At 36.1% G+C, this 16,564-nt stretch overlaps 1 protein-coding gene across 1 annotated transcript; it reads right to left on the reverse strand.

The window, feature by feature from the left end:
- Positions 1 to 6,622: 6,622 nt before the first annotated feature.
- Positions 6,623 to 12,609, reverse strand: LOC148600595 (uncharacterized). The gene is made up of 5 exons (XM_088558239.1): positions 12,259 to 12,609; positions 10,182 to 10,299; positions 9,503 to 9,614; positions 8,515 to 8,654; positions 6,623 to 6,908 (listed from the first exon to the last, which is right to left on the reverse strand). The coding sequence occupies exons 1-5, from the start codon at positions 12,464 to 12,466 to the stop codon at positions 6,623 to 6,625; spliced, it is 864 nt and encodes a 287-aa protein (XP_088414365.1). The 5' UTR covers positions 12,467 to 12,609.
- Between the last annotated feature and the right edge of the window lie 3,955 nt (positions 12,610 to 16,564).

The following is a 16,564-nucleotide window of genomic DNA, read 5'->3' on the forward strand; positions in this document are numbered from 1 at the left end:
TCCACTGGGGCCCTCTATGACACAAGTAAAATCTTAACAAATACACAACATAAATACAATAATGATATATACATTGAGTAGCCAGTTTTCTAAATACATAACTCATTAAAATTTTGCGACATTATGAAAAATGAAACAAAGAAAAGATTTAGAAAGAGCAGTAATCAAAAGAATGTATTCCAGGGACAAAGACCAGACAGGGAAAACAGACATACACAACAAAGAACATAAAATAACTAAAATTATACACACAAAGCAACAAAGGAGTTGACCATTAATTTTTCAAGGGGACTTGGTTTTCTTTTTGATTGTTTGTTTTTTGCGTGGAAAAATGTGTACTTTTCTAACGCATGTACATGTAAGTGTAATTGTATTATTTTCTTCTTCTTTTATTCACATAATTTATTTTTTAACCCAAATTATCTTTTCTCCAAAGTCAGGATCAAAATAAATAGTGCGTCCCTAAGCAAAGTTTTATATCATCATGCCAATGACCTTTCCTGGAAACAAATGGTTTAATCTGGGACTAAGAAGCTGTTTTGTTGATCCTAGCTTTAATTTGATCCAGGGGTATGGGAGGAGCTGATGTTTTACGACGACGACGACGACGACAAACGCAAAGTGAAGACTTTAAAAATTGATATAGCCCGTTGAGGAAAAACAAAACAAACTCCATTAAAATACACTTGCAATAAACAATCTGACTGCTCCAGGTATGCGTTGCGTCAATGACGTATTTTTGCAGTGATCGATTAATTCAAGATTAGCAGTCTCTACCTGCAACCCTGGTGCTATAAGCTGGTTATCCTGAGGCTTCGCCCAAGTTTTTACTTCATGATCAGTGGGCAGAAACAGAGTAACCTTGATTAGTATGTTATCAAGAATTCCGCTTAGGTGCACGCTAGAATTACGGAGCCTTCTTGGTGTGGTTTAAGGGTCCAGATTTGGACCTTGTCATTGGATGCAGGTGTTTTAACACATAAAAATGGGGGAACGTTTAACCCCGGACTTCAGGTGCAGGTATTTTTATTACACATAAAAAAATTCTTAAATTGCTCAAAACAATGGGTAGGAGTTTACCAGTCATGCCAGTTTACACATAAAAAAGGGTCCGGGCAGCGGGCGCAGATGCTCATACCTGTAGATATGGGAACGTTTATTTCGACATGTTCTACGCCTTTCCATGTCTGGACAGTTTTGCACTTCAGTAAAATGGTGAATGTGGTTTAATTAAGCAAAATAATGAACGTACAATACAGGTGTAAGGCATGTACATATGATCCTAACAGTACGTCAATTGAGCATGCGCGAAGGCGTATTATAAATCACGGACCAATGACGGTGTCCGAATTGGTATATTTCCCCAAAAAAATCGCGTTTTCCATAGAACGAAGATTGTTTCAAAGACAAATTTAGAAAGAACACCTGGGTCGGATCCAGGATTTGAGTTTGGTGGGGGCGGGGGGTGGGGGTGGGTGCGTTAATTGGATAAAATGCCGTGCAAAGCAAGACAAACAATATTATGGAGTGAAACTTGTGGTATTTTTTTTCTTACAGATTTAAGAGCGGGCGTGCGCCCCGCATACCAGTCCTTGAATCTGTGCCTGGGTAAACACTTTATTTATATCCTGTATCACAAATATATTGGACCTTGTATTGTTTCAGTGGAGTTGCGGCTCAAAGAAATCGGTTTCTTCCTTTAGTATTAGAGGTACCATCTACATGTATATCCTTAGTATGACAATGCAAAGTAGAGGTACTATCTATATCCTTGATATGACAATGTGAAGTAGAGGTACTATCTACATGTATATCCTTAGAATGATAATGTGAAGTAGAAGTACTATCTATATCCTTGATATGACAATGTGAAGTAGAGGTACTATCTACATGTATATCCTTAGAATGATAATGTGAAGTAGAAGTACTATCTATATCCTTGGCATGATAATGTGAAGTAGAGGTACTATCTACATGTATATCCTTAGCATGACAATGTGATAAAGCCCTACTCATTAGTCTCCGCACCCTCCTCCTCCTGTGGCGCAGCTATGACTTCCATGATCATCAAATTCGTCTCCATGCCATGTTGAATTCCACCCATCTGGTCCTCGTTTCATACGAGTTCCTGACGTCCATGTACTCCGTCGAGTCGATTTATTGTTTTGTATGCCTTTCTTTCCACAACACCAATAACCTAACATACAAAGCATGCCGAGAGCAACAACTCCTATAATCACGAAGATAATTATTTCCATCATTTAAAAATTCACTTTTTACTGATAAGAGGATATTTTCTATTTCAAAGCCACATACTCCGTCCCTTCAGAGTTTTACAAATTAATACGTAAAAACCAAAAACAGCTTGGTAGATATGAATTCGGTCGAGCATAAACTAGGTAAATTTTTCACAGGAAAGGTTGAACCATGCCATTTAATATCAGGAAGATGTGTTTTGTGATAGCCTACAAATACATATGTACATTAAGAGTAATCAAGGGAACCAAGGTTATAGCGGTAATCAAAAGTATGTAATCCAAGGACAAAGACCAGACATGGAAAACAGACATACACAACAAAGAACATAAAGTAACTAGAATCATACATACAAAGTAACAAAAGCAAATGAGCAACTCGGACTCCACTAAAAACTGGGAGCATGGACCAGGTGCACCGGTAGGGTAAGCGTCCTCTGCTTTTCTAGAAACACCCGCCGAGTTGCTCATAAAAAATCAATTTCGGGGTAGACAAACTAGGAAAGGAAAACTATGACCCGTTGAATAAAACCTGTCTAAACCAATCTCTATTTAACTTTATTGGGCCGTTTTAGACAGGTGTTTGGTATACCAAGGTTACAAGGTTAATATAAGGGGACTTTAAAAATGCCTGATTTAGACAGGTTTTGCGATTACTGATCGGGATTCTCTTTAGACAGGTATCCACACTGAGAGTTCTGTCTGGTAAAGTCATCACGGCTAAGCAAGATTATATCCATTCTAGAGAGGTCTGTCTAGTAAAGTCACCACGGCTTAGAAAGATTATATCCATCCTAGAGAGGTCTGCCTAGTTAAGTCACCAAGGCTTAGCAAGATTATATCCATCCTAGAGAGGTCTGTCTAGTAAAGTCACCACGGCTTTGCAAGATTATATCTACATGTATTCTAGAGAGGTCTGTCTAGGAAAGCCACCACGGCTTAGCAAGATTATATCCATTTTAGAGAGGTCTGTCTAGTAAAGTCACCACGGCTTTGCAAGATTGTATCTACATGTATTCTAGAGAGGTTTGTCCAGTAAAGTCACCACGGCTTATCAAGATTATATCTATTCTAGTGAGGTCTGTCTACAGTTAAATTCGAACATCAGACACTGTTCAGAGCTTAACTTCAAATTCATAAAAAAAAAAAATGATACAGTGAGTGCGACCGGAAGTGGCAAATTGTACCAACGAAAAAGTATTTTGATGAAATTTTAAAGATCATGAAATGATTAGCACCATCAAAACATACAGTGAAATCTGTCTAAACCGACCCCCTTTTTTACAGTAATAAAAATGCTTTGCTCAGACAGGTTTCGTATTATTATTCCTTTTAAACAGGTTTCACTGTAGTTAAATACCGAAATACCAATGAAAAAAATAACAGCAACAACAACACAGAACTAACTACCGTACACATATATTATCGACAATTTGTAATAAATTACTCCTTCAGTGAGCCTCTCAAATTCTTGTGGTAAGACATCACATACATGTATAAATGTATAAAATTATATCATTGAAAATTGCTTTACACAATCACAAAATACAAAAAGAAACTAGATGAATACAAAGCAATGTGTTACAACATATGATGCCAAGAAGTAAAGGACAAGGTCATAATTGGTATAATTGTGTTTACCTTTTTGTATTAATTGCACGTGCGCAATACATTATGCTTCCGAATTATTTTGTTCTACTGCAAGCCGTATCTTCCGGAAGTAAATGCTATATATGTTCATCAACTATACATTGCAGTGACATGACAGACAAAATAAAAGCAATTTTGTACGGTGACTAACTACAAAATTATAAGAGAACCAATTCAAACGTATTGATGTTTTTTATCGTAGAAATTAAATCCGTATACATAGTGTTTTCCGAAGCAAAAGTACAAGTATACAGTAGTGTTGAATTTACGAATCATGCAAAATATCAACCTAAGTTAGGTCACCAAATAACTTTTTATTTCATTCCTCCCAAAGCCTACTGGAACGGTATTATTTGATAAATGGTATTTCTTCACTACCGGTATGTTTGTGTGTATCGTGTACTTATTCTGTCCTATATTAGATCAAACTTAAACTAAATGTAATTAATATATTACAAAACGTTACATCAACATATTTCACGCCTATACTTGATGTTGGCCATTCAGAAGATACTCCCTACTTGCGGAGCTCGGGATGCAGCCATATTTTATCCTGTTTTTGCAGAGTTACCTCCCGTAAGAGTAGGTATAATTTCGAAGTCTCTCTAATCGACTCGGGTGCAGAAAAAGAGGTAACTCGAATGAAATTGGAGTCCCCAGCAGACAAACACAACGGTGCTTCTAAAATTTACAGGGTGTTTCATTTTGTTGGTAGGTTACATAAGGATGATTTTCATTTGTATCCCGGGCAAAGAAAATTTATGGTAGGGTCAGTAGAACGAGAAATTCCCTTTTAATTTGACTTTCGAGTATCGTTCAATCCAAAAAACGCTTCTTGTCTCGCATCGATCGGCCTACGTCCCTAACATAAAATCCTTGGTCCGACCCTGTTCTCGGTCTAAATACGCCATAACTTAAGTACATACATGTACATGTAAAGCTATAATAGTCCTTTCTATATGTTAAGCCCCGTTCATCATCATCATTTCACGTTGTTCATTTAATCATCCATTTCATGTTCGTCGCCTGAATATAGCTGAAATATTGCTGCTCTGGCGTTAAACCCCAATAATGAATCAATCAATCCATATTTTAAAGAAAAACATATTGATTTCCGCTAGAATCTTGGTTCCCAACCAAAGAAAGAAAGATAAATCTAAACAATAAATAAACCAGATCCCGTCAAAGCTAAACATCACGTGAAATTCTTTCATAACAAGTGAAAACTGACTCAACCGAACCCATTTTGGACTTTAAAAATTTGTTCGATTTAGACAGGTGTTCGGTTTACATAGGCTCAAAATACATTTAAATTGGTACGAAAGTTTAAAAAACTGTCTCGTTTAGACAGGTTTTCGGAAAATTAATTAAAAAATCTATATCAACACTGTGCAATGATTTCATAATAATATTTTAATACTTTTAGAATTACAGATTAAACAACGTAGGTTCTATCCACTGTGATTAAGTGATTCAGCTTTTTCCTGAATTCTCAGTTATAGGAGATGCACATCTTTGATATGAACATAATAATTCTACAGTGTCTAAGTCTGAATTATATTGGTATTTAACTGATTACACAACGTAGGTACCCCCTGAACATGAAAGACGGACAGACGGACGGTGTCGAGTGGCTACTAGACCTACTTTCAACTTTGATGACACGCGTAAATACTGTCCACATTACTGTCCACATTTTAAGTAGCATTTTAGCTACAAGTCATGGAAAATGTGATACATGGTTGAAAGGCCGACATATTTTTATTTTTTATCTTTTGTTTAAAACGTATGAGTATATATAATATATCATGTGAATTTTCATAGAATCCATGTTCAAAAGAGATATAAATTATATAGTTTGAACTGTTAAATTCAAATATAAGGGTAATAACTCTGTAAATGACACTAAAATACAAGAGAAACTGTTGGATTTCCAATGTGGATTATCTCGTTAGAGAAGACAGATTGGAAAGAATAATTATAAATTTCATCATAAAGCAACTCAATGACAAAAATAAAAATGTGCAGCCTTTTTGGGGGTGTATCACATTTTACATAATTTGCATGATTCTTACAAAGACTACTACTTAAAAAGATCCTTAAGAGGTTAAAATAGGAACCTAAATAGTCCTTGATATTAGTTCTCAGTGGACCACAATTGTTTTGGGACCTGTCGCATTTTGAAAATAGTTGTATTTAAGTACGTCTCCATCTAAGAATCAGACAAAATGTGTATAAGTTGTGGCATATGAAGAAAAAACCTATTGCATTTTCCACGTATTTATATCTAATAACCTTAAGAAACTACTGTCAAAGTTGTCCATTTCTTGCCGAAACTTTGTACAAAATTAACACAGGGTGGGGGTGGGGCTTATTCCATCCCCGGACCTTCCTTGGATTCACATTGCAAGGCCCGTATCCATTCAAAATATCCAAATAAAGAATTTTCTTATATTGTCCTAGACTTAAAATTCAAGTATGTATTTGTGTAAAATACTTTTTAATGTGTATCATCTAAGTCAATCTAATAAAGAGACTATTTTCATTTAACTGAGGTCAGCTGAATTTCAAGCCCTGCTTTATCACTTCCTAAAATCCCTCTCACTTAGCCATCTTTTGATGACATCATAACTACACATGACTCTTCTAAAGGGACGCTAACGGTGTTTACACAAATCTCTTGTAATATGTATAAGGACACTTCCCTGAAGACGGCATTAAAAATCCCCACCACCCCCTCCCCCTCCGTCATCATTTCCCCCTCCCCCATCACAACCCCCACTATCGTAATGTGAAACTGCATGGAACCCCATTGTATTCGATCTCACAGCTGTCGACCCAACACCTTGTCCACTTGATCTGGTCTTCTGTTCCACTTTAAGTCCGCAACACAAGCAGCCGCAGCAACAAATACCAATTAATGCAACAACTCCCCCAATAAGTCCGTAAACAACTTTCATCAGTATAGGATCTTCCTTACATTGGGCCGTCTTGAACACTCTCCTGAAAACTGGTATATTTTGGAAGAGTTAGGTTATGAGATGTTTGACATTATTGTGTACATACTACTGGCGTCTGGTCTTATCAAGGGGTTAGATCTAGGGTAAGGGACAAAACTCTTACAAATCATTGGGATGTTTGTATTCAGCATTTTACATCAATCTCATGTAAGCATCAAAGTAACTTGGACCGATTTAACTATGCTTCAAATGAAAGCTTGTATGGCTTTAGTGAAATTAAATTCGAAACAAACATATAATTAATTTCAAGGGTTATGCCCCTTACCCTACTTATATCTCCTTAAGTACAGTTCGGAAGAGATTGAGTGTTGATGTATGACAACAAGTCACATATGACCGACAATTTGACTGATTAAGGACTGGTCGATAACCGATGACCGATCTGGGCCTTGTTCTGTTAAGACAAATTACATGTGATCGACTCAATTTAATTTCAGAATTTTCATTGGAATAACTCTGAAATTGTCCGAACATTCCGCTTCAATTTCTGCAATGAATACACTCAATAAATATGTATCCGAAGTTGCATACATGTATTAATGTTGAGTGCAAAATCGATCGTTGACTGACATTGGACACTGATATTCCCTGTGAATTGAAGCATTTATCTATCGCCGTTCCATGCACTATCACTGTCCTTCGGGCAGTCAATTAATCGTGATAATGCTCTCTAAATAGACAACTACTTTTTTTGTACTATGTATATAAACTTGTTCCTTTTATACATGTATTTAAAACAGAGGATAAATGTATCTTCAAGTGTCGGTATTTTGAATTTTCACTTTCAATTCCAGAAAATACGTTTGTACACAGTTAGATATTTTCCACGTGAAATTCATGTTAATCGAGCTTTACATAAAATTTATGTAAACTTCACATGAACGTCACGTGAACTTCACGTGAAATTCACTTAACATGAATTGCATGCGAACAATTCACGTGAATTTCGCGTGAAGACTCGATTCACCCGAATTTCAAGTGAACTCTGTCACAAAGTTTATTTGCTCAGACCGGGTGAAAGTTATGTGAAATTCGTGCGAAAATAACGTGAAATAATTTTGCCTGTGAAGCATAGGGGAAAATATAGTCCAGATGGCCTCGTTCACATCAAATAATGGAAGAAAAAAATTATCTTCCTGCCTTAAAACGTTAATTTATAGTGTATATAAAAGAACTGGACGAGTATTTCCGATTGGTTTACATACAATGTAAATGTATCAACAAAAAATCAAGAAACATAAAAAAAATGACAATTCAGAAACATCGATTCCGAAGACTTGACAAAAACGTCAAAACAGGAAGTCAAATCGAAATAGCAAACAATGTATAGGTGACATGTACAGGTTAGTGAAACCTGTCTAATCCAAACCTTTAGTAATCCGAAAGCCTTTCTAAACCTGACAGATTTTAATGCCCTTTTGTATTAATTAAAATGTATTTCGAACCTTTGTAAACTGAACACCTGTCTCAACAAAACACTTGTCTAAACCGAACACATGTCTAAACCAAACACCTGTCTAGGCCGCACCAATATTAGTAACAAAATGGGGTTTCGTTAAGGCAGGTTACAGTGTATTTTATTGACTTACTTGTACTCTCTGATCAAATATTTAAGACCTTCGCCAAACTGGTTTTCTGTTAGATATTTATCTCGGGTTTCTTCGTAAATTATTTGTATACATTCTGCAGTCAATATTTTGTTTGCTACTTTACCAGGCGAAGAATAAACCTGTAGATTAAACAGCTCTAATTATAAACTATGTCCATGTATAGTGCTGTTATTACACACTGAACAAAAAATCTAGTTTTCTATGTTGTTTTGTATCGTTTAAGAAGGTAGACCTAGGGTAAGGGGCATAACTCTTAAACGTCGTTGAAGCGTTTTTATTCAGAATTTTACATCAATCTTATGTAAGCATCTAATTAACTTGGATTCATTTTATTCTGCTTCAAACGAAAGCTTATATCACATATCGCTGATTTCATGAGTTATGTCCCTTACCCAAGGTCTATCTTCTTAAACCTATTATTTACTCACTTCTGACTTAACTTTAAAAAAAAAAAATTACAAAAATTACAAAAATAAGGATGTTGGGGTTCTTTGTTTCAACCCCCAGATCCCTCTCCGGAATAACCTCAAATTGACAAATATATCTCATATCTATTCATCTTAAGCAGCTTTAAGTCTTATTTTCTTTTGCAGTGTAATCGGAGAAATTTCATCAGGATAGAGGTAACTGCCCCTGATTTAGCTCCAATCATTCTAGCCCAACTTCTATATTTCAGTTCTCATGTTACAAATAGTTTTAAAAATAACATTGTGAGTTGTCAGCAAAATTTTCCTCACTGTCTAATTCTTATAGAAATTGGCATACGTCTTCGGAATTAATTAACGAATAACTGACGACGATGTAGTAAGCGGAAAATAGATATACAGGGTAACAATTGCGAATAGAATCTTTATTTACTCGACATATATCTATTATGAACATTCTATTTCTTTGGTTAAAAGTATTATACTTTTGCATTAATAGCCTAAAATTGATAGAAATACATATTCTCTAATCGCCCTCTTACCTGCCTATCCTCTTTCGAAAAGAAAATGACAACATCAGCATGACATGACCCTGTAAAATCCCACTTGTTTCTTAGGGCGTCTGCAAATTGTTTGGCGTTTAACTTTTCATTTCTAAAATGATATTAAACGTGGAAAAGAGTTATTCGGAAATTCTAACGAAATGCTCGTTGTAAGGTCGAATTTCATTGGGTAACGTCAGAGTATCGATTCAACGGTTTGCCGCTCAAGATATTTCATTGCCGATCGACGTTTTAAAGTGCAAAGTTCACAGATTCATCCGACAATTACAATTAAATGGAGATACACGTACAAATAAGATGCTCTGATGTATGTATTCAATCGGAATTACATGCCTTCGGCTATTTCCGCTACACACTAAAATGACCTTGGGTGCACAAAAAAAGAAGAAAGTGTTCTTAATTGTACGGCGTTGTAGTGATTTCTGCTAATAAAAGTTGTTATACATCCACCAAGTGGGGCTGAATATCAGTATTAAGTATCTCAAAGGGTTTTGGTGCAAAGAGTGGAGTTTAAAAAATCAACAAGTTCAACTATAATTCTAGAATCAGATTGGATTAAAGTTTTGAAGATTTGCAAAATAACAAAAAATGTTCCAAGTATGAGAGTTAATTGTTCGTTTTTTAGATTTTAACCCACGTTTGCATAATTTATACTCACCCAGACACGATTTTCATTTTATTGATTACAGCGAGTGCTATAACATAGTTATCCAGTGTGTCGTCACAAAGAGGTTTGTGAGCCGGTACATTCAACAACATTTCATCTATCTCACCAGCTGTAAAACAAAGAAGAAAAGACTAAACTGAGTAAAGTGTTCAAAGTGCCTCCAATTTGCACCAGTATATTTTGTAACGTTGGTTCCCATGGCAATGGAGGTCCAGATTTACAGTGAAAGTAACAATGATGTGAGATACGTTTGTATGTCCTTCTTGCCTTCCTTTCGGTTCATGGAGAGGGGCATCACTTATTCATCACTCCTCCTACACCGCTGAATGAATGTAATGAAATTTTCACAGAATCTTTATTAATACATATGAACATTGTGTACCTAATATTTTAGATTTTGATGCGAATCAATTTGGGGTTTTCACATAGCAAAATATAGACTTCGTCATTTGTAAATTTTGGGACATGAGGACCAATCTCTTATCCGTTACCTCTTCTACACCACTGGATGGAATTTAATGAACTTTCTCAGAATCTTTGTCATATATTCCCATGTGCACCTCCAATTTTAGATTTTGATCCGAATCAATTTGGGGGTTTCACATAGCAAAACATGGACTTAGTTATTTATATATATGAGAACATGGGGGATAAAATCTCTTATCCGTTACTCCTTTAACATTGCTGAATGGAATTCATTGAAACTGTCACAGAATCTTTATTACACATTATTGATTTTGATCTAAATCATTTGGAGGTCAATAGATGCATGTTATGATCAAATGAGGAGTTTAAGGTATCAGTTTAGTGAAAGGGTAATCAAGGGAAACAAGATTCTAGCGGAAATCAGTTCCCAGTTTTAGTGGAGTCCGAGTTGCTCATTTGCTTTTGTTGCTCTGTGTGTATGGTTTTGGTTGCTTTGTGTTCTTTGTTATGTGTGTCTGTTTTCCTTGTCTGGTCTTGTCCCTGGATAATATTCTTTTGATTTCCGCTAGAATCTTGGTTCTCTTAATGACTTACTCTGACATCCCCATTCCCTCATTCCCCATCACCCTATATATCGAGGAATTGAAATTTTATCCAATACAGTTACTGTACTCCAAGAAATCAACTCTTATATGAGTAAAACACAGTCAACAACCGAGCATCGCATTTATACACTTTGCTTCCATTTGTTAAGGCTTTGAAAAAGGGACGATGGCTGAAAGGGACGATGATCGAAAGGGCAAATTCGTGAAGAAGAAATTCTCCTTCCTGCATAAGATTATTTATTTATTTTTTTTTGTGTACATGTAATATAAATGACTGATTGGAATTTTTCAATAAGGTTTCTTGACCGGTCATGAACTGTGTACGCAATTGATATTAGTTAATATGCTATAAGAGTAATCAAGGAACAAAGGTTATAGCGGTAATCAAAAGAATGTAATCCAGGGACAGAGACCAGACCTGGAAAACAGACACACACAACAAAGAACATAAAGTTACTAAAATCAAAACATACAAAGTAACAAAAGTAAATGAGCAACTCGGACTCCACTAAAAACTGGGAGCATGGACCAGGTGCACCGGTATAGTAAGCGTCCTCTGCTTTTCTAGAAACACCCGCCGAGTTGCTCATAAAAAGTCAAGTCCGGGGTAGACAAACGAGGAAAGGTAAACTATGATCCCGTTGAATAAATCAGTTTTCATGGTGCAGATGGATACATCATAACGATCCACGAGTTCCTGATGACGACCATAAAACTTCTGTAGTGATGACTTCAATCTTGTAACAACATAACGCTGTTCCAGAAGCCTATTTGTTAGACTTCTAGCGCGATACAAAAAGGCATTGTGAACAGATAATGTAAATAAAACTCCAGAATAACAATAACAGATTGTCGCTTAATTAACGTCATATCTAAAATTTCGCTGGCGGATTCGGGGGGGGGAGTAATCTCCCCTTTGTTGCAAAATTTGGACGAAAAGCAAATAAATAGTAGCCCCATTTTACCTGGGTTCCCTTTGAACAACCTTTTTCTTCAAAAGGGAATTGTATGTGCTTTACAAAAACTTTCAACTTTACCTGCCTGACCGTTCAGTATTTCACACGGGTCACATATAAAGGTATCCTTACAGCTGCGCCCGCATAATCCACTTTCTCTTTTAGGGTTCGGGAAAGAGTAACGGTCCCATTCCTCCCTGCACACGGGATCCGGACAGTCTTGTCCAGTGGTAAAAATAACCGACGTTAGGGCTACAGTAAAAACTTTAGTAATAAATGCAAAATCCATCAATTCGGTAATTAAAACAAGATTCCATATTACATATTTATTTAATCGTATGCCAACGCACTCGTTTAACACCCAATGGCAATGTTCGTCACCCGACCCGGTGGTTTTCCCAAAGATGGCGGATTTTACACAAAAATGAAAACATAAATTACCTCTAGGTGCACATATACCACACAGCGAAGTACTCCAAAGAATGCGTGAAGGTTAAATGAAGTTCATATCATTTTATAGTTGGTTGTTTGGGTTGGAAAGATTTTTAGATGTGTGGTGCATTTGATCTGCGAACAGTAATTAAGTGTTTTACAGTCTACACTTTACTACACCAAGTTATTGTACACTGAGTTCAAATATACCGTGCAAAATAAATAGCTACGCATTTGTGTTTGGCATATACACACTGTATACAACCCATTACGCGCATGCTTTCTGGTACACTGTTTAATGTATGAAGACTTCAATCGCTGCCATTTTCATTTGACACAATGGAATGGTCTCCCATTCGACGAGGGAGGTTGGGGATGGATCCGCCTCGTTTGATTTTTTTCTTTTTGTGGTGGGTAACTACTTGCGGTCTTTTTGCTCACTGTTATTTAAGGAGGTACAATGTAGACTTAGGGTAAGGGAAATAACTCTTGAAATCGGTGATATGTTTGTATTATATTCAATTTCACCAAAGCCTAATAAGCTTTCTTTTGAAACAGAATGAAATCAGAGTTACTTTGATGCTTAGATGAGGTTGATGTGAAATGTTGAACACAAACGTTCCTAATCATATTCGATTTCACCAAAGCCCATCGCTCTTTCATTTGAAACAGAATGAAATCAATCAAGTTATGTTGATGCTTACATGAGATTGATGTAAATTGCTGAATACAAACGTTATAAAGATTTGTAAGAATTTTGTCCTTTACCCTAGCTCCTTAAGTGTGAGTGACAGTGAATAAACATTTGTTTCAATCTAAGAGGTCAATTCATGTAAAAGAATTTTTTATATAATCATCACTATACTAAAACAATTGCGAGTTGAAAGTCCGTTTTACAGTGTCCTGTTGGCCTCGAACATCTCTAGTTCTGTATTAGAAGTGCAATAAGTATATTATAATGCAAGGGCGGATCCAGACACTTTGGAAATATGGGTAACAGTCGGGTATTCCTAAAAAAGGGGGGTTCTAGGACATTATTAACCAACTTTTGTCAAGTTAACATATGTAAAGGACAATTTTGAAACTTAAACAAGGAAATGGAATAAGGGTGGGGGTCTGACAAAAAAAAAGGGCAGGGTGGGGGTAAGGTGAGAGATAGTCATTTCATGTATACATGTAGACTTATTCAAACCTTTCAGTTCGTCTGATAAAATGATGAACACAAGCAAAATTATCTATGTTTTCATGAAAGACTTTCGTCAAAAAGAAGTTCAATTCTTACGTTAAAACCGTCTAACCGTGCCGGCATGGAATTTCTATGTTCATTATACAAATTGTCTTCCATAATATAGTGGATAGAATGTTCGAATGGATGTCCACAACTACAAGATGGGGTTGGCACTACATTTATATGAAATAAAGTATTTAGCGAACTGCGCATGTTTCTAAGCCTATTATGTATAGTATTATCTTTCCTTTCGCCAAAATTGAAACTCAGGGTTTTTTTTATCGAAGTTCTTTTATGATTCTTTTGAAAATTCTTATGTTTCTTGCATTTCGTGTCTCTAAATTTAGCTGATTCCAGTCTTCTACTGTTGAATAGAAAAATGGCCTGTCGGTACTAGTTAATCTGAAGTGGGGGTATAGTGTAATCCGCACTGTTGCGTAAATTATACGACGAAATCTTGTTATTAAGTGGGGGCATAAGATCGCTGAAGTATTGTGGACACAGATGGTGATGAATATAGTAAAACATGTTAAGACGTTTGAATCGTCTTTTATCTTCCAATAACTCCTAATCCGTTTCATAGTAAATAGATTCCCTGCTGGCAAAAATATGTTATTCTATAACAATAAACCTTTATTCAAGTTGCATTTTTTAAAACTATTACTAACATCAAGACCACAACCGGAAGTATATTATTTGACAGGACGAATGAAAACTAGATAAATTCGAGCTGAATATTTTCTACTCAAAACCAAATGTAGTTTTTTTAAGAACGGATATTGTTTTGCTAGCAGATTGCATCATATTGTCAAAAGGAGGGTGCCAACCCATTGTAACCCCCTCCGGATCCGCTACTGTACTGCTTGTGTGAAGGAAATCAAGGCAATAAGGATTCGAACCGCAATGAGAAGAACATTGTACAAGATAACGACTAGGTTGAGAAAATAGATTGATTGATTGTTGGGGTTTAACGTCAGTGCAGCAATATTTCAGCTATATTCAGACAATGAACATGAAATGGATAATAAAATGGACATGAATGATGATGAAAGGAAAAAAAGGAAGGGATGGGACACAAGGATAATAGGATCGACAAATTTAGAATGCTATTAGAAAAAGGGAGGGATGGGTAAGGTCGGGCACTTTAGCCTCCTGTGGCGGAGCGCAAAGGTTCCTACTCATATCGAATACCATAGCAGGGTTCTTTAACGTGCAAGGAACTTGGCATCTTCTGAGCACTATTTAGTCGCCTTTTACGACAAGCTTAGCGCTGCTGAAGGCCTATTCTTTTAACATCCGGACCTGCACGGGGCTAGAGAAAATAGATATACACAACAGACAACATGAAAGAACCAAAATAACTCGTATGAAGAAACAAAAGCAAATCAACAACTAAAATCTTGGAGCATTGACCAGGTGCGACGGTAGGGTACATTAGCGTCATCTGGTTTTGAAGAACATCCGCCGAGCACGTCCGGGTTAGACACAAGAGGAACGAAATATAATTTTTGTGTAGTCACAAGATCACCATCCCTCCTACAAATGTAAAAATGCTCCTAAAGGTTAAACAATTCCATTTCATTCTTTAAGTTAGGCCAAAGAGAGATAACAGTTAATTTCATGAACGCTCTCAAAAAATTATTGAAAAAGTGAAAATAACATACGTCACTTACAATAATATTCATATGAAAGAACTTATGTAGCTGTCTTTGTAAGAATCATGCAAAACCTGAAAAATGTGATACACCCAAAAAAAGGCTACATATTTTTAATTTTGTAATTAAGTTGTTTAATAAGTCTTTACAATGAAATGTGTAACTATTCATTCAAATCTGCTTTCTCTTAGGAGATAATCAATATTGAAAATCCAATAGATTCTGTTGTGTTTGAGTATCATTTACAGAGTTTTCTCCCTTAATTTAGAATTCTACAGTGCATCCTATATAATTTTTATCTCATAAGGACACGGGTTATATGAAAAACTGAATATTAATTTATGTTTACTGTGGCAATTTTAAACAAAATATCAAAAGTGAAAATATGCAGGCCTCTTACCCATAAATCACATTTTGCATAGTTCTAAGCTGGAGTGCTACTAAACACATTCATGTCTTCTTAAACTCAGGTAAAACGACGAAATAATTCCGCCATTTTGTTAGCATGAGGCCACCATTTGTGCATACATGCACAATATTTGATCTTTCATGGGCTTTTCTTAAATCGGTGCTCATGAAATCTTTCAGATGCAATGATGGTGCTTATTGAGGGATTTCAAACTGGCTTGACTATCCTTTCGGTCTCGCATAGACGGAAAGCAGGCAGGTGTTGCCAGGTTAAAACATAATATAGGGCTTGTAAATCTCGTCACGTGACCTACTGTATGAATACACGAGTTAAAGCATACCTGTTAGTATCAAGGCTAAAAACCACTAATTCCACTTCCCATAGGCTTCTATGCTAATTTCACAATATTCAATGGCTTCTCTGGACTTTACCTTAACTTTAACCTGCAGATGACTATATATCAGCATAATTCTACATATGTCAGCTCACAATCCTCAGAATGGCATGTGGGGTTAGCAGACTTGCAGTGCAGTACTGGTCACCGGAAGTGAAGGGTCTATAAATAGCATGGGAAATCCCAGTGTTTTCACAAGATAGGGGTATATTTAAAAATCATTATGGAGATTAGGCTTCACATCACAAGAAGCAAAATGCACCTATAAA

This window comes from Perna viridis, chromosome 13 (genome assembly GCF_037379345.1).
Source record: "Perna viridis isolate PV_CMFRI_1.1 ecotype Kerala chromosome 13, ASM3737934v1, whole genome shotgun sequence".
Lineage (NCBI taxonomy): Eukaryota > Metazoa > Mollusca > Bivalvia > Mytilida > Mytilidae > Perna > Perna viridis.